The following is a 26,894-nucleotide window of genomic DNA, read 5'->3' as shown; positions in this document are numbered from 1 at the left end:
ATTTGGGGTTTTGGTTTTAAAAGATTATTCTATTATAAAAATGAAAAATATGGAAATAGGTTTTGAGTGATAATACATGTAAAACCCAGTGGAATTGCTTTTCAATTGTAGGAAAGGGGAGGGAAGATGGGAGGGAGACAACATGAATCATATAACCTTGGAAAACTTATGTGTAGATTTGTTACTGGAATAAAATAAAGAACATTTAAGAAATAAAATAAAGTAAGTTCAAAGTGACTGGAACTTGGGGACCAAAGATTCAGGCAAAGTAAAGGAAAGGAATAGGCTGTTCAGCCAAGATCTAGGTCTTTATGGAAGAATCAGCCAATAAGCATTTATTAAGCATATATTATATGCCAAGCACTCTTGTCAGGGCTAGGTTCACTGAGACAAAAACAAAACAAAAACAGTTCCTGGCTTCATGGAGTTTACACTGTAAAACCATATATCCACATTAAAATTATACAAAATGTATATAAGGTAATTTCTAGGGAAGTTACTAGGAACTGGGAGAATTGGGAAAGTTTTCTCAAGAGAAATTATATTTTGGCCAGTATCATATCGTTCCAGCCCCAAGGAACTGACAACATAAATTTCCACACTGTCTCTGCAGTCACATCTATAGTGCTGGCCTCATGTGTAATCAGCAAGTATTCATGATGAACATGTTTTGTTTGTAGGGAATATCTGAGTTTATGCAATTCCACATTTCATAATTATTTGTGTCATTCTGTTTGCCATAGGTTTTTTGAAAGTTTTTTTGGTGATTATTTTGTGATTTGTGTGATGTATGTCTGTTTAATTTTTTTAATTGGCTTAAATTTAGGGTTAGAATTAGAGAAGGGAACTAGATGAGAAAATTAATAGTTTAGGCAAAGTATCAGAGCACAAAATAAATATGCAGAAGAAAATGGAAAAGGGATGGGATTGGGATTCTGATATCCACAATATGAAAGCCATTAGTTGATTAATTTATATTTCTTTTCCTATAACCATCTCTGCAGGGAAATGAGAAGTCCAACCCTCCCTTTGTTGCCTTCTTCAGAGTGCAATACTATGTGGAAAACGGGAGAATTATTAGGTACTTATTATTTATGTATTCATTTTTTTATTGATTTGTTTTAAATTTTTTATTTTGAGTTCCACATTCTCTTTCCTCTCTCACCAGTTGAAAAAAAAGTAACATGATACCCACTTATGTATTAATTTTTATAGGACTTTATTAGTAAGAGTGAAAGGCTAGGATTCCATGAAGGTAAAGTAGAATCTCTTTAAAATTGGGGTGTATTCTGGAGAAGAAAACATATTTCATTTAGTTCCTGGACTTTGGTACCAATCAGTTTCAATTAACTAGAATTTTAAGGTCCTTGATTAAATATATGACTAAGCTCCAAGACTTGGGTAAATTAATCTACATTTTAATTTTGTTTTCAAAACAAAACGTTTATGGTTTTGGGTGGAAATTATTTTTTTTCTCCAAAGTGGCATAGTGTGTTCTCTGCATAGCTGCTCATAGCCACAGATATTTGCTTTGGCTACTCCCCAGTAGTGTTGGGGAGGAAGGCTCATAGGGGGAGAAAGGAGGGTGGTTGGGAAAGCTTAGCCTAAAGGGATTATACATTTGAGTGGGTTCCATTAACTTGGAATAGAGGTAGCATTCTAGCTGAACATCCCAGTTTCTCCCTAATGGAACAAGAGGGCTTTTCTTAGTGCTCATCCAGAGTATGAGTGAATATTATCTAAAAGCTAGAGGCATTTAGGTGAGTTTAAAACAAGCCTGACTTACTACCCCCATCCCATTCCTACATCCTTTCTGGTAAAGCTGGCTTTGGGTGATTTCCCCTTAGACTGTTGACCCACTTGAAACCTTTCTGACCAGGAAAAGGACCTTTACAAGGAACAATTGCAGCAAACGCCTTTAAAAGCGCTTTGGTTGGAAAATTTTTTGAAGCATCTGGCTGTGGTTCTACCCCTTCTGCCTCTGGTATGACAAGATGAGAACTAGACAGAGAGGAAAAAAAAACAAAACAGAATGATTATGGGACATCTTCTATTCAGTGTAGCAAAACATTTTTCAGTTATCTGCCATTAGCTCAGTCCTTTTGCCAGGAATACAGAAATGGGCTATGACAATGCCAGACTCCCAATGGTGTTTGCACTTAAATACAGGGGATACAGTGTGTTCTTGAAGAGTATATAACTTGTAATATGGTAACTACAAAGGAAAGGTAAAAAATTATGGGGAAATTAGAAAGAGAGAGAGCACTTTTCAGCTGGAGAAAAAGAGAAAACTTGTTCTAGTGCAGTGCCCAAACTGTGCTCTCATGCTGCATGTAAGCCACCCCCTTTATTCTAGACAGGGGAGGGAGGAAGCATTCCCATTGAAGTGCTGGGCATGTGAGAAGTGTCCTCAGGCACCTGTGGAGAAGGGGTAGGAGAGCAGCCCCTTCTGGCACTTGTGCCATTGCTTCACCAACATGGTTCTAGTGGGTCCTGACATACACCAGAAAGAATAGAGAAAAAATGTCCTGTGTGAATGCACCCAGTGATGAAAGGTCAGAACAAGTTGAGGACTAACTTAATTATTTTTCTAATTTGTCTGATACATAGACTTGGTTAATAGATTAATATGAAATAAGACAGGAAAACTAGGTTGGAATGAGATCTTCTGGAGGACTTTGATTCTGAATATACCAGCCTTTGAACTCTTTAGAATGGTTTGGGGAGTAGGATGGCTACTCTGTCAACTTTTAAGTGGGTAGTGACAGCAAGCACGTTTTCATGAGAGCTAAGAAGGGAATAGGACAGATGGCCACTAACTTGAATGCTAGTTAAATCAGCCAACTTGTCACCTTTAGCTGCAAGCCTCAGATCAGGAGTGCAGTGGCAATGGCCCTCAGAGACAAAAGTCATAAAGCATATTCTGACCTATATGGGCATCTCTAGGATACATAATATTAAATACAAGAGAATGTAGGTTAAGCCAGTCAATATGTAAGCACTTACTAGGTACTAGTGATATTGCTATGGGTTGAGAAATAGAGATAAGGAGTATATATAGTTTGGGAGGGGGTGGCTCACTTGTTTTTTGCTTCATTTTGTTTTTCCCCTAGAAATTTGAAAAGAGAAATCTAGGAGAGATACAAGATAGTAGCTTGAAGGGGATATAGTAAGGTCCAGGGAAGATTCTTTTAAGGCTAGGGAAGAACTGAACCTACTTATTGGCAGCAAGTAAATAACTATTAAATAGGGAGGAAAGGAAGATTATGGAGAGTAGAGGGTATGATTTGGTTAAAGGAAAACTAAAATTTACCTGGTGGACAGGAAATAGGTCACATGAACAAATTCCAAAGGGCATTAGGAAAAGCTTGCTTCCCTCAAAAGGGTGTTTTATTTAGTCCTGTGGTAGGCAGGAGGAACTTTAACAGAGTCAGAGTAACATGGAAAATGGACAGACCACTTGGCTAGGAATCAAGAGATCTAAGTCTAAATCCCAGGTCCACAAAAGTTGTTAGTATTAACCATATTGGCCGAGCATATAAATAAATAAATGAACATGGATATAGATATACACCACATACACATATTTACACATACAAATAAATATACAAAATAAACACAAAGTTTTAGGGTCAGAGGAGGCACAAGCAAATGTGGAACCAAGAAAGACTTCATGGAGCTAATGTTTAAGCTGAATTTTGAAGGAAACTGTTCAGAAAGGGGGAGGGAAAACATCCTAAGTGGGAGACAATCAGTGCAGATGCATGGAAACAGTAAATGCCATGTTATGTGGGAGGAACAATTAGAAGGCCAGTTTGGCTAAGCTCAAAAGTATAGGAAGAGGAGTAAGGTAAAATAAAGCTAGAAAGATGTGTGTTGGAGCCAAGTTGTGAACAAATTTAAATACCAAACCGAAAAGATTTTATTCCATCCTAGAGGAGCCAGAACAAGAGAATGGCATGATCAGTCAACCGTCTGCTGGAGAAAAATTGCTTGGGTAATTTCTCTGGAGGATAAATTAGAGGGAAGACAGACTTGAATTAGGAAAATCAATTCAGAGGCTATGCAGGAGTCCAAGTGAGAAGTGGCAAGTGTCTGAACCAGGAGAGTGGCCATGTGATTAGAGAAAAGGGGAAGGATATTAAGAGATGAAATGAAGGCTGAATCCACAAAATTGAGCAACTGTGACTGCATTATTCAGGGTGAAGGAGGTTGTGAACCCAAAGGACTGGAAGGATGGTGATAGGGAAGTTATAAGTATGAGCTTATAGTTGCTATGATTTTATTATGACGATTATGCAATTTGGAATAATCCAAAGTAAACATTTCATTATGAATACCTGCAGTTATAGGAATGACAATATGGCTGACCATTCTTGGGATCATAGATCTAGAACCAAAAGGGACCTCATGGGCTATTGAATTCAATTCCTTATTTTATGGGGAGGCACTGAGGCTCAGAAGAATTATGACTTACCCATTGCTATATTGTTAGGAAATGACATAGTCAAGATCTTCTCATTTCAAAACCAGCTCTCTTTCTTTACTTTGCTACACTGTCTTAATTTCTACTGTGCCCAAGTTCCCAGGGTTGCAGTAATGAATATAATCCATATCTTGTCCCCAACAAGCTTAAAATCTCCAGTAAGTAAGATGTTTAGATAGATAGATAGATAGATAGATAGATAGATAGATAGATGATAAAAGAAAATTGTCTTTAGTGAGTACCAGAGGAGAGGCATAAATGGTCTTGGTTCCTACTCTGCAGGTTCAAGGCAGAGCTGCCCATTGAGGCTCCTTCTACTCACAACATGGTGGCCTATGGACCAGACTCAACTATGGACCCACCTTGGCACTTAAATTTCACTACACTCAGCTGTTTGTGTTTTCTCCTCTTGTGTTTCAGTGACAAGGTTGCAAGACGTCTATATTACCACCACCTCAAGGAACAGGTGCTGAGGTCTCAGTGTACCCACAAGGAGGAAGTCTACTTCCTATTGGCTGCCTATGGGCTTCAAGCAGACTTGGGCAACTACAGAGAGACCGCCCATGTGGGGAAATATTTTGAACCTCATTCCTACTTTCCTCAATGGGTAAGATTTTCCTTGATATTTATAAAGTAGCTTAGTGAGCCTGGTGCCCAGGAGGTAATAGAATTTCCTTTCCACATTCCCCAGGTGGGTTCCCTCACAATAACTCTACCCTTATTACCCTTTTGCTCTTTGACAGTTATAGTAACATCTACTTGGAATTGCAAAGGGGACAAGGACAAGAGGATAAGGACAAAGGTAGAATACTGGAAAATAGATGAAATATTTTTACTTAATCTTCATAAAAGTTTAAGGTGGCTTCATCATTCTTCCTATTTTTTAAATTCAGTGCTCTGTCCATTTTAAAAAGAGCACTATGGTCAGAGGACTTGTGTGCAAATCTTATTTGCATACACCATGACCTATATAACTTTAGGCAAGTCACAACCTTCCTGGGTCTCTGAGTTCTTTCTCTGTAAAAATGAAGAGGCTGGACCAGATGGTCTCTGACCTCCCTTCTAATCCTAGATCTGTGATCTGTAATAAGCATCAGAGGAGTAAGATGATAACTTTTCTCAAAGAATTCATGATAAAGGTATAAGGTTTCCATGGACTCTATATATTCCTTATTCCTGTATTTTTCCACATCTACCCCAATACCTTTCCCTTCCTTCATTGATTTAAATCAGTGGAGTATATTGAAGGAATTGTAATAGAAAGAGTTTGAGGCTTATTTATAGTCAGGAGACCCCAGTTTCTAGTCCTTACTTTATCACTTCCCACCAGAGCCAATGGAGGAGTCACTGTTTAATCAATCAACATTGTCTGTCTCTCAAAGTTGACTAGAAAATTGAGTAAAGTGGAAAGAAGTATATTTTTATAAGATCCTGTTTCTTCAAGTGGCTGTCTTGTTTATTTAGGTAATACACAGGAGAGACAGAGCCAGATGGTAGAAAGTAGCATGCTTGATTCTCACTAACAAGTGATATGGATGATAAATCAAATGGGGACCTCATGGAGATTGTGACATGGGAATCACAGAATATTAGCACTTGAAAGGACATTGGAAATCATCTAAACCATGCCTCTTATTTTACAGACATAGAAACAAATTTACAAGGATAGTCACTTAAGTTAAATTTAATCAAAAGTTGCAAAGCTGTTAAAAATAAATTTTAAAAAATGTAATTGCACTTAGCTAACAAATAGTGAGCTAGAAAGATCAATGGATCAATGGAGCAAGACTTTTGTTTGAATTCCAGTTTTGCCTTTTTATTGCCTATTGATTTGGGGGGTGAGTCACCTTACTAATTTGGGCCTCAGACTTCTCATCAATAAAATTCCAGAATGTCAGGGTGATCTCAGAGGTCCTTTTCAGTTCTAAATTTTTGTGATCCTGGGCCTTAATGAGAAGGAAGAAATTACGCAAGTCAAATGGGGGAGGGCAGAGAAATAAGGAGAGTTGCTGATGGGGCATTCTTTCTGTAGATTATAACCAAAAGAGGAAGGGACTACATCCTAAAACATGCTCCAGAGATTCACCGAGAGCAGCAGGGGCTGACTACCAAAGAAGCTGTGCTAAAGTTTATCAAGGAGTCCTGTCTGCTAGAAGATGTTCCTGTTCACTTTTTCAAGTTACAAAAGGTTGGACTAAACATGGGAGGAGAATTTAATCTCTCTGCAAGTGAATTGAGGCTCAGTCCTCATGAGCTGCACTTCTTTTTAATATCTCTCATCTTCTGAAGAGCAATGATGTTTATACAAGGGATAATGCTGTTAGCATGTGTCTTGGGGATGGGGTCTAAAATGCCTTCTGGGTACTTTTGGGGTGGGAGAAGCATACATTAATTTCCATTAAAGTTCCATTCTCAAATTCAATCCATATAAACATTGATTAAATGAGATAATCCAATTTAACAGAAGTGCTTTCTAAATCTTAAGTAGCACTGTAGAAATTACCTAGTTCAGTCTTTCATTTTACAGATGAGAAAACTAAGGCTTAGAAATATAACAGGTCTTAATAATTGTCATCTATCAAGAGCAAAGAGGCAACAATGAAAAGCAAAGTTACTTAGGGTTTGATTAGTGTCCCGTGGCAGAATCATAAAAGAAGATTGGAAAATTCCATTATGATTCTTAAAGTTTCAAAATGATTGTCAAAGATTTAGACCCTATCATAACATTAAAGGAGGTAAGGATAAGTCTAAAGTGTTTTGGGGAGAGGGACACAGAGCTCCAAGACAGAGCTAGCATAAAGATGAAAGGACTAAAGGAATGTGTGAGAATAGACTTATCCTGGGCACAGAGACCAATTTCTTACCTGTAAGGAAGGTACCTAGTTAGGAAAATCTTGACCTGCACACCTTTAAGCCCTTTGATCTGGGGCAGATTTGAAATCTTAGTAAGTTTTTGTTGACCCTATAGGCAAACCCAAGCAACTTTCTTCTACCACATCCATCTTGGGGAGACAAGAGCTGTCTGTCTAGTAGAAGCCAGAAAGAAGGTCCCCAAAGCTTGTTTCTTCATTTCCCTGAATCCCCAGTTGTATCTCATTTTACACTGATAACATTCATGAGGGAAAGGTGTCAAGTTCTCTAAGGGATGGTTGAGGGAAATAGGTTTCTCTTCTGGCTTGAAGCCTAATGTTAGTTTAACCCTTCATCTGTCATGCCTCTCTTCCTCTGTGCTTTCCCTCCACCAATATCTTTTCCTCCTAATTTGACTCTAGGAGTTCTTTCAAGAGATGAGGAGCACATGGCTCATGAGGAAAAAATTCCTAGGATCTATTTTCAAGGATGTAGTCTAGTCCTTATCCAGGGAGCCTAAAGGCAAATCCAAGTTAGCTTTTGGGTGATCTAATCACAGCCTATGTTTGCCCCATTGGTGCACTTTTATTTCCTGGGGAGTCCTGTCTGCCAAGGTCCTTCCCATCAACATGCCTGTGATAAAAGCAGGTTGAGGGGTGGTGGTGGTATTTATGCTCCTTAAATTAGGCTGGGTGACGTAATCAATTATAAGAGGCTAGAGCCTTAGCAATTATTGTTTAGAAAAGCTGGGCATGTTGATTGTGTGAATAGCCACAGGCACCCTACACACTTACGAAAGAGGCTCCGGAACAACTTGTTGGTTCTTGCTTTTCCTGTGGGTGGATTTGTGGAGCTGGCATGTTTCTAGAGGAGGCTGCCCAGATGGATCCCTTTGTGGTGTTAGTACCCACAGTCCTGGCCCATTCCCCAGCCAGATGTGGCAGTTGTGTTAGTATTATTTGGAAATACTGGTGTCCTTGTATGAAGACATGAGCAGGGAATATAAGGAAGATCATCCTATTAGAATAAATTTCTGAACATCTACCTATGTGGACCGTATCCAGATTGAGAAGAGCCTGGTTTCCCTTAGGACAAATAGAGGTCAGTCAGTTCAGCTTAGCCTAGAATTTAAGCAAAGACCCTTTCTTTGTCATACAGGCAAGAACCATTTCCTTTGTAGCAGGATAATCAACAAGGAGAAACCTCCCCTCTCCCCCCTCCACAATGGCACAAGTAGCAAGGGTTAATACCAGGCTCTCCAAGGGAAAGAGTCTCAAACAATAAAAATTAAGCCTGCTTGAGCTCTAAGCTAACTAGTTGGGTTGGAGAAAGAAGGGCAAATGAACCAACACATATTCCCAAAGTTTCATCTCAAGCACTGGGTAAAGCAACATGCTTTAATGATATTATGAACTGAATGAGCATTTTGGGTAGCTTGAGAACCTAATTACCAAATATGTCATTGTTTCCATTATAAAAACATGTTTATGTTTATATATATATATATATATATATATATATATATATATATAATGACTCTCAAATGGATGCATGGCAAGGGTCACTTAGCTTTCTCTACTAGGGAAGAAACAGCCATAGAAGGGCTGCAGAAGAGAAAGATAGGAGCATCAGGCACAAAAACCATTAATGCATAAAATTGTTCAGCAGGTAGTACAATCACCCAGTTATTTCCCCTACAAATGCCCTGCCCTATAAAAGAGAAGTTGGGCAGTAATTTTCTGGATCCCCACCCTTATCCCCATTGTTTACCAATTCCAACCATTTGAGGAATAAATAAATAAGAAAAATACTAGTCCCCTCTGTGGGAGTTCTGCTTTCTGATGGGGGTAGAAAGAGAAGAAGAAAAATGGGGATGCTGATGAGTTTAATCTTTTTTTCTCCAGACACTACTCTAAATGCAGTGGTAAGGTGTCAACATGCTTTAACCGCGTTATGAACTGAATAAGCATTTGGGGTAGCTTGAGAACCTAACTACGAAGTATGTCATTGCTTTTATTATAAAAACATGTTTAGGTTTCTCAAATGGATACATGGCAGGGTCTCACCTTCCTTTCCTGTGGAAATATGGACCTTTGCTTTCAATTTCTTTGAAGTTTGTAGCCTTTTACTGTAAAATACAGCAGTATCTCATCTGAGGAAGGAATAGCTGGTGACACCAGTATTTCTATTTAATTTTTGGGGAAGACTTCCTAAGTGTGTCTCCATGCCCAAGGTATGCAGGAAGTGATGTTTTGGTTCGTAGGTCAGGCAGAGATCTGGATTTTGTCTACCAAAAAGTAGTTATGACCTATCACAGATAACACCATGCCAGTAGGTAAATGACTTCAGACATTCAGAAGTGAGAAACAATGCCCCTCCAAGCCCCCAACCCCTTCGTGGCCCCACCATCTTTCAGTGATAAGCATCCACTACATTCAAATGTCAGATAACCCTCTGACTTCCTCTTGAGTTGCTGTAGAAATAGAGCTTATATATGCATACCTAGGCACACACATAACTTTTGACCTTACTGACTTTTGGGTCCTTTTAGGATAAGAAGGAAGATCGGCCAACAATTGTCCTGGGTCTCACCCTAAAAGGAATGCACATTTATCAGGTAATGGAAGAGGCTTTAGTTTATCATCTCTGCACACAGACTTTTCTCCCTTACCCTCCCAACCCCATAAAAGTATTTTCACCTCCCTGAAGGCAAAAATACTGAGCTGTGTGCATTGTTAACATTCTTCCTCCTGCCTGAAGGCAACCCGTCCCCACTTCTGGGCTCATCCTTGTTTCCAGTCAACTCCGAACCAGGTTATGCTTGTTATTTTACAGGAGGTAAACCATTCCCGGCAACTGCTCTATGACTTCCCCTGGGCACATGTTGGAAAGCTGGCATTTCTTGTGAGTATAACACCAGTGACATTATCTAAGTGCATAGCATTGATTGAGAAGACTGTGCAAATATATGTTATCATTAAAAGCATGTCCACCCCAGATATACACACACATAGAGAGAGGAGAGAGAATGAAGAGAGAGAAAAGGAGAGAAATGAGAAAGAAAGAAAGAAAGGGGGGTGTGAGGAAGAAAAATACCTCAATAATGTTGAAAGGAGGGTTATGTAATGCTTGGAGGGGTAAGGGAATGGGTCCCCAGGGGAAGTAGGGGTTATTTTGACCAACACAGACTTAGAACCAAAATGGCATTAAAGAGTTATACAAATCAGTCCCCCCTTTTTAGTAGAATAGGAAACTGAGGTTCAGAGAAGCTAATGTGATTTGCCTAGCCTCTCCCAGGTAGAGAATATCCAAGATGAGATCCACATTCAGATTCTTTGCCTCCCAAATTCAGGGCCATTGACATGGTTCCATGTTGTTTCTCATTTTTGCCTTCTGAGTAGATCTTGAAACTTTTAGGGGTCTGCCATATTTGGAGTCTATTCCAGATTCCCCTCTTGAACTAGTAGTGATGATATTATGCCCAGTGTGAAAATTGCCACTTATACATGTGTCTCACCCCCTTCTTACCTCTCTCTCCTCCCCATGCCATCCTAGGAGCTCTAGTGGCCATATATTCTATACCAAGAACTCATTATCTCTCCAGAGAACCTGTCAAGTTCTAAGTTGAAGGAAAGACTTTAAAACACCACATCCTTTTGATCCCAAGAAGGCCAAATTTGAAAATTCTTAATAAGCCCCTTACCTTTTATTTTTAGAATCAATATTATTAGTCTAAAAGAAGAACAGTAAGGGTTAGGCAGTGGGGGTTAAGCAATTTAACTAGAATCATACAGCTAAGAAGTGTCTAAGACACTAAGAAATCTGCTAAGAAGGCAGATTTGAACCCAGGTCCTCCCATCTCCAGGCTTGGTTCCCTATCTACTGAGCTATCTAAGTGCTCCCAAATTTGAAAATTCTTTTCTGTGTTTTATCTCAGGGCAAAAAATTTGAGATCCAGCCAGATGGTTTGCCTTCTGCTCGGAAACTGGTCTACTACACCGGTTGTCCGTTCCGCTCCAGGCACTTGCTACAATTACTCAGTAACAGTCATCGACTCTACCTGAATGTCCAGCCAGTCCTGAAACAGATCCGACAACTGGAGGAAGTGGAAGGTAGGCTATGATCAAGTAGGAAGGGAGAGCATTCTGGGGCTTCATTGAACAAGCCTTCCTATGTCTCTTGAGCATTATATAGCCTGTATAAGTTTGGGAGTTAAATAAGGAAAATGGCATGAGGTTCATTGTGTGTGTGTATGTGTGTGCAAAAGTTCTATTCTGAATGTTTGGATCAAAGAAGTATCACCAGAACCTGTGGCCAGATGATAGAAATAAATTTTTCTTTCAATTTTTTGCTATTCTACCTAGTCCCACCCCTTTCTTGCATGTACTTTCTAGTTTGAGAGAAGGAGGAAGAATTCATCCTTTCTCAAATTCTCATCATTGCTCCCATTTTTAATTGTGCTACTTTGCCTGAGACAGGTTTGGGTTGCCTTTTGAACATTATTGAACCAAGGCAAGCCACCAATAGTCCCCTTTTCTGATGTAGAGTTGTTGAAGAAAATAGCTGGAGACTAGGCTAGCAAATCTTTTGACTCCTCTTTCCACATCTTCCACCCCAGATTTTTCCAACCATTTAAAAAATCCTGTTCTTTTTTGTTTGTCACCTTGCCCAGATAGAGACTGTTGTCATTGAGTCATTTTCAGTCATGTCTGACTCTTCTTGACCCCTTTGGGGATTTTCTTGGCAATGACACTGGAGTGGTTTGCCATTTCCTTCTCTAGTTCATTTTACAGATGAGGAAACTGAGGCAAACAGCATTAAGTGGCTTTCCCAAGGTCACCCAGCTAGTGAATATTTTAAGACCAGATTTGAACTGAGGTCTTTCTGATTCCAGACCTTAAGTTCTATCAACTGCTCTAGCACATAGAGACTAGGAAGCTGAAATTCCATCCTGGTTCCCCTTCCAGCTATACCTGTTGGATCCACTTCCATTCCCTTTTGACTGATTGGGTTTCAAGGTCTTCACCTGACTGCCAGGCTTACATTTATGCCTCCATTACCCTTAATGTCCCAGTTAAAATGAGCACAAATGAGTCTCATTCACTTTATGAGGGCCAGCATTCCTGGACTAGAGCTGTGGTGTGTATGGGGTGGAGCAAGAACAAGAGAGATGAAGGCTCACAGGGTGATGGATGGGCAAAGCCTACACATTCCTTTGATCTGTAATGAACCCATTTAGCTGAGCTCTGCAATACCTCAGACCGGATTGCCAAGAATTCCACATTCTTCCATCTGCATTGGTCTTCCCAGAAAGCCTTAGCAACTCTTGCTAGAGAGAAAATTGTTATAGACACCCATCCTCAGTTTCTTCTTCTGTAAACTGCTGAGGAGAGAATTTTACCAAGGTTTGTCCTGGGTTTCTTTGGAGAACAGCTTCTGCAAGACAACTGATAATGATGGTAATTAATTGTAATCAGCATTTTATGACTGGGTTCACCTTCAGCAGAAGAGAGGATGATTGGACTTAGAACTTTGTTTTGCTTCAGCTTCTCCACACTGTAAGCCACACGTGGGAGTGTTTGTTGAGTGAAATTTCTTCCCTTCCTGCCAGAGTGAATGTGGTGAAGGGGAAGAGAGTGTGCCATCTTTGGCAGCCTAGAAATAGGTAAACTGGATGATGTCTTCTCTAGAAAAGATCAGTGTGTGTCCTCAGTCACTATCTGGGATTCAATATGTTGTGTCTGCCAAGTTTTAGTTAAGTTTAGGTTTTTTGTTTTGTTTTTTTTGCTGTTGTTGTTCCATCCTTATGCCCCTACTAGGGATAGAGACAGCAATAGGACGTAAAGGAATCTACTTTCAGTAGCTTTGATTGGTTTAAGCAATCTCCAGGTGAGGAAATTCCCTTTGCCAAAACAAACTAGCCCCTTCATTTTTGAAATTTTTCTTTTCTTTTTTTTTTAAACATTGTCTGAGCTTAGCCAGTACCCAATAAGGTAAACACTTCTATACACCAAACTGAACAGAAAAAGAATACTATACCTACATGAAGTTTGAATCTATATTCTGTATGGCTTGCTTTTCAACTTAAAGCAATGATACATTCACCATACTATTTCCATATCTGTCCTGCTTATCTTTTTTCCTCTTGCCTTTCTTTTCTTTTTTTTTTTTGCTAACCCCATCCCTGTACTTCCCACTTCCTCCCTGACTTAAGCCTCCCAAAACTGAATAAACAAGCAAATAATAAAGTATCTACTCAAGCAAAGCAAATCCCCACATTGGTCCCAGCCAGAAATGCATTCCTTATTTTGTACCATAGCAGGCTCTTTTCACAAGTCCTATGGAATCATGGCTGCCATTGCATTGATTAGAATTTATAAATTCTTGGGGGAAACTGGGTGGCTCAGTGGATTGAGAGTCAGGCTTAGAGATGAGAGGTCCTGGATTCAAATATGCCCTCAGATACTTCCCAGCTGTGTGACCCTAGGCAAGTCACTTGACCCCCATTGCCTAGCCCTTACCACTCTTCTGCCTTGGAACCAATACACAGTATTGATTCCAAGATGGAAGGTATGGGTTTAAAAAAAAATTCGTAACTTCTTAAGTTTCCCAAGGTTTTTTGATTTTTCCAGTGTTGATGTTATTGTATAAGTTTTTCTAGTTATACTTACTCAACTCTACGACAATTCCTGTAAATCTTACCACTTCCTTTTGTGACTCTTATGACACAATATTCCATGGCATTCACATACCATAATTGGTATAACCATTCCTCAATAGATAGGCATCTGCCTAGTTTCAGACTCATTGCTGCTACAAAGTACTTATAGGTCCTTTTCCTCCTTCTCTGATGCCTAGTATCAGGTATCAGTGTTCCTGGGTCAAAAGGAGGACACGATTTAGTGACTTGATTGATTCCAGTGGCTTCTCAGAAAGTCTGGGATAATTCATAGCTCCCCTAATTATATATTAATGTGCTTATTTTTCCATAGCCCTTTGAAAAATGATTATTTCCCCTTTTTGTCATTTTGATCAATGTAGTGGGTATGAGTTATACAACCTCAGAGTTTAATTTCCATTTCTCTTATTAATTGGGTTTTGAAGTATTTTTTCTTTATTTTTTGAACTCTTACCTTCCATCTTAGAATCAATACTATGTATTGGTTCTAAGGCAGAAAAAGCAGTAAAGGCTAGGCAATAAGGGTTAAGTGACTTGCCCAGGGTCACACATCTAGAAAGTATGAGGCCAGATTTGAACCTAGGACCTCCCATCTCTGGGCTTGGCTCTCAATCCTCTGAGCCACCTAGCTGCCCCTGGAGTGTTTTTTTCTTATAGCTACTGGACTTTTCCCTTTGAAATTGCTTTTGTATATACTATATCTATTAGGCAATGGTTTTTGTTTTTACATTTGAATTAGCTCTTCATATATCTTGGATATTAGCCCTTTGTCAAAGAAAGTTATTAGGAAGATTTTCTCCCCCAGTTAACTGCCTTTATAATTACATCTATCAATTTTGCTTGTGCAAACTCTGCAGTTTTATGAATTCAAAATTGTCTGTTTTATATTGTGTAATCCTTTTTATCCCTTGTTTTGAACTCTTCCCCTCAAACTGGCATCTTCTCAGAAAGTTTATAGAGTCTTAGAGTAAGCTAGAGCCTTCAGAAGTTAAATGATTTGTCATGGGTCACATAGCAAGTAGATTGTCAGAAATGAGTATTTTTTAACTCCTGGGCCAGATCTTTGTCCTCTGGGCGATCCTTATACATTCCTTTGTTCCTCTTTTCCCCTTTTCTTCCTGTTCACCTCTTTAGAGAAGAAGCGTTATCGGGAGTCCTACATCAGTGACACCCTAGAGATGGACCTTGACCAGTCAGACAAGCACTCTCATGGGAGTGGAAGCAGCAGAGGCAGTGGTCGGAACCACCACAGGCTCTCCCATCGCTCAACAGATAGTCATGGCAGCTCGCATACATCTGGCATTGAGGCTGACTCGAGACACCGTGTATCTGTGGAGATGTCTGTGGATGAGCCCTTTGGCGTGGAGCTGGGCCATGGTAAAGAGAAGTCCTGCAGGTCCACCACCAGCCACAGCAGCTCTGGCATAGATAGCAGCAGTAAAGGGAGAACTGAGGATGGTGAGTGGGTGGGAGAAGCAGAGGATCAGGAAGAGGGAGGTTTAAAAAAAGAGTGCACTTACTTGGGAACAGCTAGGTGGCTCAGTAGATAGACAGCTGGGTCTGATGAAAGGTCCTGGGTTCAAATCTGTCCTCAGATACTTCCTGACTGTGTGACCCTGGGCAAGTCACTTATCCCCCATTACCTAGCCCTTATTATTCTTCTGCCTTGGAACTAATACTCAGTCTGGCTTCTAAGACAGAAGGTAAGGATTAAAAAAAAAAAGAAGAATATACTTGGTTTGGGAAGAGCTAAGTGAGTTTTCTAATCCTAAAATCCAGGTTTCTCAAATACTTTTCCTTTTGCTTCATGTTGCTTCAGAGGTGGAGGTGATGGTAGATGGACCAGAGGACGTGACAGTAGATGATCCAGTGGGGAATAACAGACTGGAAAAGGCAATGGAAGAAGTATCAATGAATCCACTTACTCTTGGCCTACATGGCTATGAAGGTGAGTTCAGCTAAATTTTCTCTTCATGGGAAAAAAGACTGAATTTGTTAGCTCAGCTTCTTTTCTGCCTTTTCTGCTTCCAATCTCATAATGGCAATGATGATGATGACAAGAGACTCAATGATTCAGCACAATATCTTTGACCTTTACCTTGGAGCCTAAGGACTTGAGTGCGAGTCCCAGCTCTCCCACTTAATGTCCAATATGACCTTGAGCACTGGACCTCTCCAGCCCCCGCTCCCCCCAATATTCTGTAAAATAAGCATATTGGACTAGAGAGCATCAGAAATGCCCTCCAGTCCTAAATCTTATGATCCCATGCACTTTAAATTCCCTGGGAGCCAAGTCATGCAAGGGCTATTATCCTTATTATATTATATTATTATATTATTTTAGATGAGAAACCCAAGGCTCATTGAAGCTTGGTGCCTTGCCATTGGTCACACAACTACTAAATGTCAGAGCTCAGATCCTGATTCATATTACTTGACTCAAAGACTAGCTTTCTTATCATTAAACCACTGCTCCTCTTGAAAAGACCTTCTAAATCTTCAAAAATATTATATTCGGGGTGGTTTTGTGATCATTATTTCTTGAAATATTGAATATATATAAGCAACACATCTCATGAACTTCCTCCTCTCAAGACTAGCCACTGAATTTTACTGTCTTGAGTACTTTCTACTTCTCTTATGAGTATTGAGTAGCCCCTCTAGAACGTGAGTTGGTTTAATTTTTAAGTTATTTTGTGAGTAGCCTCCTTATATTTTCTTTGGCCTCTGACAAGGCAAAAATAAATGAGTATCAGCAGAGAAATCCCAAGTTACCTAATGAGTGCAGCAAGGCAAGAGCAAGTGAAGGTTGCAGGAGAACGCCATCCATCAGTGGCCATTCTGTTGCCCTTGATGAAAGTTCTTTGCACGTTTCAGAATTTCGCCTTTGTTCCCTGGAGCCCGTTGACCAGGGCAGGTTGGCATGGAAGATTAAAGAGTTTTGAGCTGGGGCAAAAGTGGGAGGAGGTTGGGAAAGGTGGAGCTGTGCCTAGGGAACCCAGGGTTCATCGTCCCTCCGGATTTGTCTTCTTCTCCTATAGACTCTCACCAGGAACCCTTTGCTGTGGTGCAGATAACACTGGTCAAGATGCGGGGTCAGAGTGTCGAAGCCCTTAACCAGGTAAAAGAGGGGACTTCCATGCCAGTTATTATATTTTTTGCCTTTAAAGAATCTCATCCCATCCTGTCCATATAAATGATGAACTTTATACCTTTCATCTTCAACAGACCCAGGTGTCCTGGTTCATGTTCTCCTGCAACATATGAATTCCTATGCCCCCATAAGAAGGGCTGGCATGTTATTCAGCAGCCCTACCTTTTCCTTCCCACCTTACCCCAAACATTTCAATACCAATACTCAAAATAGCTTACATTTATATAGGACTTAAAATATGCCAGTTGCTCTGCTAAGCACTTTACAAATATCTCAGTTGATCCTCATAAAACCCTGGAAGGTAGGTGCTATTATTATCCCCATTTTATAGAAAAGAAATAGAGGCAAACCAAGGTTTAGTGACTTGTCCAAGATCACACAGCTATTTAAATGTCTGAGGCTAGATTTGAACTGAGAACTTCATGACTTGACTCTAAATCTAAAGCTCTTTTCACTGTACCCCAAGCTGCCCCCTGATTTTAAGGAAACTGGTATTCATGCATAGATGGTTCTTTCCTTTGTAGCCTCTAAACAAGCATTCACAGACACATGTCCAGAATTACAGATTTAGTCCTGGAAGGAATTTAGGTGCCAGACACCATCTAATTTAAACTCCTTATTTTATAGACCAGAAAATTGAGACCCAGAGTGGGGATGTAACTTAGATCCCAGCTGGCATGTAGTCTAGAGAATCTACATCGGTACCTCGGGCACCGAATGTTGTGCCCGTGACCTAGCATGTGGTGGTTTTACCATGTGTTATTTTTTTTCACCTTTACCCTGTGGGGAGAGTAATTTGTAGAGTTCTCCTTTAATAAGGAGAGGCCCCTGGGCCAGATAACCTTCTGTCCACCTTTATTTACCTCTCCACAATTATGGGTGTGTTTTGCTCTGCCGTTTCATATTTTATAGTTTAATGGGCTATAACCCTAGGTATTGACTGACTTAAAGAAAGAGAGAAAGTGGCAATGTGTGTCATTATGCTTGTCTTTTTCTTAAATTCTGTACCATGTGGGACTGTGGATACCTTACAAAGATAAGCGATGATAAAATCAGACTGTGTGAGCTCAAGCAGAAAAGGCATGTGTCCTGAGGCTCTTTGCAAACTTTGTTTATGCCCATTGCATGGATGCCTGCTTCAGACACCTCAGCATCTCTTCCTAAAGTGCTAAAACACAGAATGGCTAATGTACTTGGGAAAATGTCATAATTCCCCCATGCTTAAGGAAAATGATGGGGATGCATATGGAGTGGTCATTCTCTTTAGACATTCCATGCTCAGCATTTCCCTTGTATCAGAGTAGTTAGGTCAGCCCTTATAAAACAACTTTAATTTGCTAGGAAAATCCTTGAGGCTAGTTAGTTTTTTTTTTACCTGATTCATAAACAGCCTTGTGTGACCCTGGTCAAGTACTTAACCCTGCTTGCCTCAGTTTCCTCATCTACAAAGTGAGCTGGGGAAGGAAATGACAAACTACTGCAGTATCTTTGCCAAGAAAACCCCAAATGGAGTCACAAAGAGTTGGACACAACTGAATGTGACTGGATATACACAAACAGCCAGCCTTGAGTAGGAAATAATGATTTTTTTTTTTTGTAGAATCCATCCAGCAAATATTATTAAGCACCTACTATGAAGGGACAGTGATGTGTGGTGAAAATATATCAGAACAAAAAATAATCTCTGTCCTCAAGAAGCTCATGTGTTAATATTACTAAGAAAAATAATTGTAGCAAACATTCCTGCAGTGTTTTGTTTGTTGTTGTTGAGTCGTGTTTGATGACTCTCCGTGGAATCTTCTTGGCAAAGATGCTGTAGTGGTTGCCATTTCCTCCTCCACTGGATTGAGGCCAACAGAGCTTAAGTGACTTGCCCAGGGTCAAACAACTAAGAAGTATTCAAAGCAGTCTTTGAAATCAGGTCTTCCTGACTCCATTTCCTCATGCTCTGTCCACTTGGCTAGCTAATACTCTCCTAGGGGTGTGCCTGAATAGGTCTCTGCTGAAGATAGTGATGAGTTAGTTCTCTTGTACCCCACGCAGCTTGATTAGGATTCATCTTGTTCTGATACTATATACATTGGTCTGCTCTGTTCTTTGTTTTGGCCACATACACTCTGGTTGGGAGTGTATGGGGGTGGGAGAGGGGCTGAATGCCAGGGGCATGGAAAGAAAGCACTTGTTTAGAAAAGATTATGAAATCTTTCCAATCGAGTTCCACCCGCTTGTCTCTAAACTAGAAGTTTCCATGATTACCATCCTCACAAGAGTTCATTAAGCCTCTAATTGCATGTGGCATTATTGTGCCATGCCCTTTTTAAGAAGAAGCCCCCCAGACATTGCCCCTGTCCTCGGGAAACTTTGGAATGATGTCTTCTCTGGTCCGACTCTATATGTCAAGACTTTGCCAACAGCAAGACAGAAACATGCACCAGTCACAGAAAGGAGTCAAATGCTGGTTGATGTTGGAATTTTAGGGGCGGGCATGGCAGGCAGGAATCAAGGAGAGCCATGCCAGGGGAAAGCACATGATTTGGGGGGGGGGGGGTTAAGCTGGATTAGATTTTCGCTTGGTGCCAGTGATGCTTTTTGAGACAATTTAACCACAGAGCTTTAGGATAGACCAACTTTGGAGGCTTTCCCCTCCCTCAAGGGGCAATCTGGTGATAGTGGATATTCTTAGGCTACAACCCCCTCCCAACTCTCTCTCTCTCTCTCTCTCTCTCTCTCTCTCTCTCTCTCTCTCTCTCTCTCTCTCTCTCTCTCTCTCTCTCTCTCTCTCTCTCTCTCTCTCTCTCTCTCCCTCTCTCCCTCTCTCTCCCTCTCTCTCCCTCTCTCTCCCTCTCTCTCTCTCCCTCCCTCCCTCCCTCCCTCTCTCCCTCTCTCCCTCTCTCCCTCTCCCCCTCTCCCTTTCCCTTTCCCTCTGTCTGTCTCTTTCTCTCCCTCTCTCCCTCTCCCCCTCTCCTTTCCATGCCCCTCACTCAAGGCTGGTTGCTGATACTTTCATGCTTACTCCTCTCCCCCAACCACTTCTCAGATGTTCTGAGGGGGTAGAAAATGATGACTGATTTTTTTTTTAACTTTTGTTTCCTATTTTGACAAGTCCATTGTTCAGGTGTTCCCAAGTCTTATTTAACTGTATTTTCCCAGCCCCTGATATAGTGCTTGACTCAAAGTAGAGATGAATTGAATTTGAACAGAGAAGCACCTGCTTGGCAAATTTGGCCAAGATCACAGGGTCACTGACATGAGTAGGATCTGACTTCCCAGCTAGTTAATGTGGGATTGTGGCTTTCTGATTAAGAAAATTTTTGGAGCAAATTGGCAGAGAGAAACAATCCACACTTAACATGAAAACCCCTTTTCATCCTTATCACAAAGCATTTTTTGAATCTGAAGAACCTACCTATTTTGGGGTTCCTCCACCCACCCCTGTGTTTTCTTTCTAATCCCACAGCTCAGAGAGATCAAAGCCAGGGAGTGCTCGGATCAACACAGCCAAAGCCTGGATGACATCCGCCTGTACCAGCAGCAGCATCCACCCCCAAGCACCAATCTTTCTTCTCCCACATCTCATAGCTACACTTTTGGCTGCGCCCTAGAAGACAAGTTGGCGACTTATGGCTGTGTATACTCTACAGCCGATTGTATGACCAAGTCTGCCCTCTATGGGAAAAGATCTATGAACTGTCTCTCCCTGGATCTTCTAGGAGAAGACCAGGTCCCAGAAGAATTTGTGGTCTAGGCTAAGTTGCCACAGTTTGGAGGTGGTTTGTGGCATGGTAGTCTATGAGAGAAAAGAGGAGAAGTCACCTTAGGTCTTGTGGATAACTGCAAAAATGAATCATCTTCCTCACCAAGGGAGAGCTTTACATGGTGCTCACCTTCTCCAAGACAACCATAGTGCACGTGATTCATAGAACAAATTTCTGGCACTGGTCCCTCCCTGGCTTAGACACTGCCCTAACAGTTTATTCCAATCTCCTGGGCAGTTTCCAAACTGGTAGGTGGAAGGAGCCAGGCATACAAAAACCTTCCATCTATTGTCAGCTTCCATCAGTATCTTCGACAGGATTACAAGAAATGAGCAAATCTCCAGCTGAACTTTAAATGCTGCTTTTATGTGGTGTGTTCAGGTTTTTTAAGGCAGATCTTGGAAGTAACTGGGAAATTCATTTCAACAATCATTCTAAGCACCTATAATATACAAGGCACTGGGACTAAAGACAAAAACCAAAATAGGCTTTGCCCACAAGGAGCCTATGTTCTGCTGGACCATAGTAGGTGCTTATTAAATGTTGAATTGGATTCAATTGCAGTGATGTTTTGGTCATGAAATCAAACATTAGGTTCCCACTGGGGTAACAGAAATTTCCCTCTGTATTCCTGCCCCATTGGCAAAAAATGGGGGGGGGGGGGGTAATCAAGAACTTCTCTCTTTGACAGAATACCTTTGATTAGCAAGATGGGGAGGGAAAGAACATTGGAAAGCAAAAAATGTGTCAACAGTCATGAGTATTCAACTCAGAAGGAAAAGAGAGCCCTGGAGTCTCAAAGCTTCTGTTCTCTGCCTCTAACTTACGGAAGCCAGCCAGCTAGGTATCCTCTATACCACTACAAAATCTATAAAATAACCCTCAAAATGGTAAGATTGTCCATTTTATGACTCCAGCAGTTTAGTTGTCCTTGAATAGAGTCTTATAATTAATTATACATTGAAAGCATAACACAAATTTGACTTCAAGAATGTATGTTTATATTTGCATGGATATTATTCTCAAGGGTGTGGGAAGATTGGTTATTGCCCACTCTTCAGGAGTTCCAAATCAAACTTTGCTGTTGCGAAGCATTCATCATGGTGCTTATTACAGGGTGCCACTCAGGCTTGCTGGTTTCTTTTCTACTGATTTCTTTGAAACTCTAGCAGATTCGAAATCTCCCATTTTGCTAATCTTCAAGTCATTATGCTTTAATTTGACATTTGAACGTTCCTTTGACCATGTGTGCCTATGCAAGGACAGGCAAGCAGGCAATTCTGTATCCAGTGGTTACTTTCTATTTCTGTATCTGCCAGGTGATATCAATTGCATCCAAATCTGTTCTTTTTTCATGTACAAGGACCTTAAGAGATTATTGAACAAGAAACCAATGTAACTCTTAAGTATTAAGTTAGCCTTCCAAGGTTTTCTGAGCCTTGGAATTTCCTTTTTTTAATACGGTAACAAGTAAATTAGATCAAATTAGTCATTCTACTCAGTTTCTTAAACAGAATAGTTCTTAAGCAAGGATGTTATCTTATTTTGTCAGTAATTAGTTCTGTTCGTCAATCACTCTCAAAACTAACTTCTTTTCTTTCTTCCCTTTCTCGTTTCATTTCCTTTCTCCCCCTTCTCTCTCTCTCTCTCTCTCTCTCTCTCTCTCTCTCTCTCTCTCTCTCTCTCTCTCTCTCTCTCTCTCTCTCTCTCTCTCTCTCTCTCTCTCTCTCTCTCTCTCTCTCTCTCCCTGTCTACCCCCCTCTCTCTCTCCCTCTCTCCCCCCCCTCTCTCCCTCTCTCTTTCTCTCCCTTTCTCTCCCTCTCTCTCTCTCTCTCCTCCCTCTTCTTCTCCTTATCCCTCTCTCTCTCCCTCTCCCCCTCCCTCTCCCTTGGTCCCACCCCCCACTAAAGTTTTTATGTTTTGAAATAGCATATACAATATCTTGACAATCTGTGAAATGGGAGCAAACTTATGGAATTTTCAGCATTGTAGTCAATGGCCAGTGGCTTATTAAGAGCATTAATAATAGACTCTTGAGAAATTCCAGCTGCTTTTAACCAACCCCTTTTTCTTAATCACCTGTTTGCAATCAAATATTGAATAAGTGCAGAATTGGAACTCAAACTCTTCAAGCTGGAGAAGTTGCCCTTTCTACCATTGTTGGCACCAAAAATGAATAGACAAACAATCATTTCCTCTCTTCCCACTGCCTTCTTTTCTCTTTTCTTCTCTACTTCTCTTCTTCTTCTTTTCTACTCCTAGTTCAGCAGTGCCACTCCCCCCTCCCCTTAATTTACATAAGTTTATGTCTAGGTCAGGTAGTTTGTTGACGGTCTTCTCTCTGGCTCTAATGGTACTTCCAGTTTTCATGGTGGGAGAATTTTATGGAAAATCTCTGTAGTCAATTGGTGACTAAGAATGATGAATTTGCCTAAACTACAGTAACTATCAAGGAGTTAGCTAACTAGGCAACGACACAGAATTCATCTTTTACATGGGCAGGAACAGGGTGAGAGGCTGAAAGAAGGTAGTCATTCTTTCTACTTTGGGGTTCAATATGGCACCATCAATCATGAAGCATTATGACAGTATGCATGTATGTATGCAGGATCCCAGGGTTTCTCCTGTTATTAATTATTGTACTCCTTCAGCCTTCTGGTAGCTTCAAAGGAATGTACCCCCTTTTCCCTCCCCAATGCATGATAAATAAGAAAACATTCTCCTCTCTCCAACTGTCCTACAAGCTCTCCATTGAGAGTGAGGCAGACTCAGTTTCAGGTGGCCTTGCTCCCATGTCATCCATCAACTTGTCATTTGGGTATTTGCTGTGTAGGCAGTTAAAAGGCATGGATCATTTTAATAGACAAGCCTGCCTGCATCACCTGATGGGAAAGTGGAGTCTCCATTTGTTTGTGTTCTCTCTTGAAAGGACACTATGAAAGAAGGTGGTTGGTTTTCTGTGTCCTCACTCGCTGCTCCTTCAAAGGGAAGGCTCAGCATGAATTGTGCTGCCTGCCTTCAGAGCATCCCTTTCTGCTCGCTTCTAAGTAGAGCTCTGATGGGTGAGTGCAGTACTTGGAGTTATATAGCAGGGATTTCATCCTGATGGCCTGTGTATATTTTCTATTTATTTGTACTCCTCTTGGACTTTTGTCCCCTCCCTACACATCACCCCAGAAGTAAGTGCTCACCTCACTTGTGCTTGCAATGAGGAAGATGGTACTCATTTTTGTTTAGACAGAATTGTTATATTTTGTTATTTTATACTCATAAAGTATTAATATTGAATGACTGTGAAACCATTCTTATGCAAGGTTTTTGTACCCATGCAACATTATTATCTTTTATCAGTGCTATATTTTGTATCTTGATTATACTTGGTTCACATTGGTTCATATTAAAGCTTTTGGGGGGTTGGGGGTGGGGGGCAGGGGAGAACTTGAATACACAGCATCCTGGATGGCTTATACTACTATGCTATCTTCAGATCTCTCTGTACTGGAAAGTGCTACTCCTTTCTGTGAAAGGAATCTTTGTATATATCGTGCACATGTAATAAAGAAGCAAAAAATTCTTGCTTGAACTCTTTTGTCTGAAGGGAAGCAGGGAGGGGAGGAAGCTTGAGGAAGCTTAGAGCATGAGGTGGGCTCCAGCTGTCATGTAAAGGCTTTTGGAGAAAGCCCTGCCTCTGGCTTTGTTCAGTGTCCCACAGGATTTACTAAGTTTGGACAAAGGTGACTAGGAATAGTTATCAGACTCATTTGAGAGTCAAGGCTGCTTATGGGGGCAGCAATAACTGTGTGGGACAAGTTGGTTGTCCAGAGATTGCTTAGCATGTTGTGATTCCTAGGTATCTATCCATCCATCCATCCATCCATCCATCCATCCATCCATCCACTCATCCATTCATCCATCCCCAAGCTCGCTGACTGGCTGAAAACACTCTCCTCCTCTCCACATAAACCTTGGGATTCAGCCAAATCTTTTTAATGTAATGGGTATGGACCATGTTGTGTCTCAGAAGCTGAAATCTTGTTTAAAATGAATTCGACATTTACTGAAATAATCTGCTTGTAAAATGATTTTCAAACCTTAAAGCACTATATGAACACTAGCTATTATGATCACTATGTCCCCAGTGCTTAGTACATGGTCTGGCACATAATAAACACTTATTTTAAATAAAATATAAATATCATTCTAATAAACATAATATTTAAATAGGTAATATGTATATTTTAAAATAAATATAATGAATACATATATAAAAAATAATAAATGAATATATGATCATTTTAAAAAGCTTTGTCTATATGCATTATTCCAGCTTATGGAATGCTGAGGTCAGGCTTGCCAATAGTGATGCATCCACTTGCAAAGGCAGTGTGTGATAAGGGTCAGGCTTGGAATTTGGGGTTTGAGATATGAGTTTAAGACCTTAAATTCAGAGTTCAAATTCTGGGCTTCAATCCTAGCTCTGTGTCCTCAGGGCCTTTTCTCTATAAGATTAAGCAAATACTTGTAAGGTATAAGATTAAAAATTAATTTCCAAATACTCCAAGTATTGTATTTTACAAAGTTTATTAATAATAACGAAGTAAAGGGAAGCAAAAATCTCAGTAAAGAAAGAAAAGTTCCCAGACCGCACACGTGGGAGAGGAGTGCACAAAGCCACCAGAGAAGAGTGAGAGAGGGCGAGGATACACACCACTATACACAAAACATGAGCACGCAATGTGGTGGAGAGAGGAAAGGAGTTCTGGGAAATATAGTCCTGCAGTACAACATTCTAACTACACAAAGGATAATTATTGTTGTTTCGTCTTATCCAATTCTTCATGACCCCAGTGGACTGTATAGTCTGTGGGGTTTTCTTGGCAAAGAGACTGTAGTGGTTTGCCATTTCCTTCAACAGTGCATTAAGGCAAACATTTAAGTGACATGCCCTGGGTCACATAGCTAGTAAGTATCTGAGGCTGAATTTGAACTCGTCTTCTTTCCTCTAGGCACTTTGCTTCATTGGTTCAGCCATCTAGCCTGAAAGCTCTTTAGAATTATCTCATTTGTTCCTCATAACAATCCTGGGAGTTATCATTTTTTACAGATGAGAAAACAGACAAACAAGAGACTTTCCCAGGGTCACAGCTATTAAGTGTCTGAGGCTGGATTAAATTCGGGTCTTTCTGACTCTAGGACCAGGGCTCATTTAACTGCCCCCTGAAGTAATAATTAAATAGTAGTTAACATTTACATAATACTTTCCACGTGTAAGTCACTGTTCTAAGAACTTTAGAATTATCCCATTTGATTCTCACAACAACCTTGAGAGGAGCTGGATGCTATTATTGTTCCCATTTTTACAGATGAGAAAACTGAGGCAAATGGGTTAAATGACTTGCCCAGGGCTACAGCACTAGTAAGGATTTGTACCTCTACTAATTTGTACTTGCCCTAATGGGGGCAGTTGTGAGGAAAGTGTTTTATATTATAAACATCAAATAAATTATAGAAATGTTCCTGGGGAGGAATGGGAGATGAGAGAGAAGAGAACTCTGTCTAGAAGAATAAGTCACAGCCCCTACCCTCATTCTAGTCATTAAGAATGAGACATTCAAGTTGATATAACACAAAGCACAATGTTTTAAGTGCTTCAAAGGATGCTAAAATGGGCCATTTCTATTCTCTGACACTTAAGATCCAGTAGAGCAGAATAAAGAATAAACCAAGACGACTTATCCTCAAGTTCCACCGTAGATGCATCGGAATTCTTCCCTACTCCAGGCAGTTTCCCAGTCTTGTACATTAAAGAGAAGGAAGGTTTGTTCACCTGCTTGGCCAAGGAGGTTTATACCTATGAATTCCCAACTCCAGTCCCTTTCCAGATCTTTTCAGAAGCTACAGGACAGAAGACAGGAGACAGGTAGGAGAAGAACCAGTTTGGCTGGTTTTGATTGGTCATTGCACATAGGG

General features: G+C 40.5%; 1 protein-coding gene across 5 annotated transcripts in view; it reads left to right on the top strand.

Moving 5' to 3' along the window:
• FRMD1 (FERM domain containing 1) overlaps positions 1-24,498 on the top strand; it is a 96,654-nt gene extending 72,156 nt beyond the window's left edge. For 4 of the 5 annotated variants that reach the window (XM_056819056.1, XM_056819058.1, XM_056819057.1 and 1 more), the window contains exons 5-14: positions 1,005-1,081; positions 4,907-5,093; positions 6,519-6,674; positions 9,888-9,953; positions 10,172-10,240; positions 11,274-11,448; positions 15,150-15,473; positions 15,835-15,963; positions 17,057-17,136; positions 20,627-24,498. In XM_056819056.1, coding sequence (XP_056675034.1) covers positions 1,005-1,081; positions 4,907-5,093; positions 6,519-6,674; positions 9,888-9,953; positions 10,172-10,240; positions 11,274-11,448; positions 15,150-15,473; positions 15,835-15,963; positions 17,057-17,136; positions 20,627-20,914 — 1,551 coding nt within the window. In that variant the 3' untranslated portion in view covers positions 20,915-24,498. The remainder of the gene's footprint in view (positions 1-1,004; positions 1,082-4,906; positions 5,094-6,518; positions 6,675-9,887; positions 9,954-10,171; positions 10,241-11,273; positions 11,449-15,149; positions 15,474-15,834; positions 15,964-17,056; positions 17,137-20,626) is intronic. The other variant, XM_056819060.1, reaches the window with a different exon arrangement.
• Positions 24,499-26,894: the final 2,396 nt, after the last annotated feature.

The sequence above is a fragment of the Monodelphis domestica genome, chromosome 2 (assembly GCF_027887165.1).
Source record: "Monodelphis domestica isolate mMonDom1 chromosome 2, mMonDom1.pri, whole genome shotgun sequence".
NCBI lineage: Eukaryota > Metazoa > Chordata > Mammalia > Didelphimorphia > Didelphidae > Monodelphis > Monodelphis domestica.
This window is presented reverse-complemented; position numbering and strand designations above follow the sequence as displayed.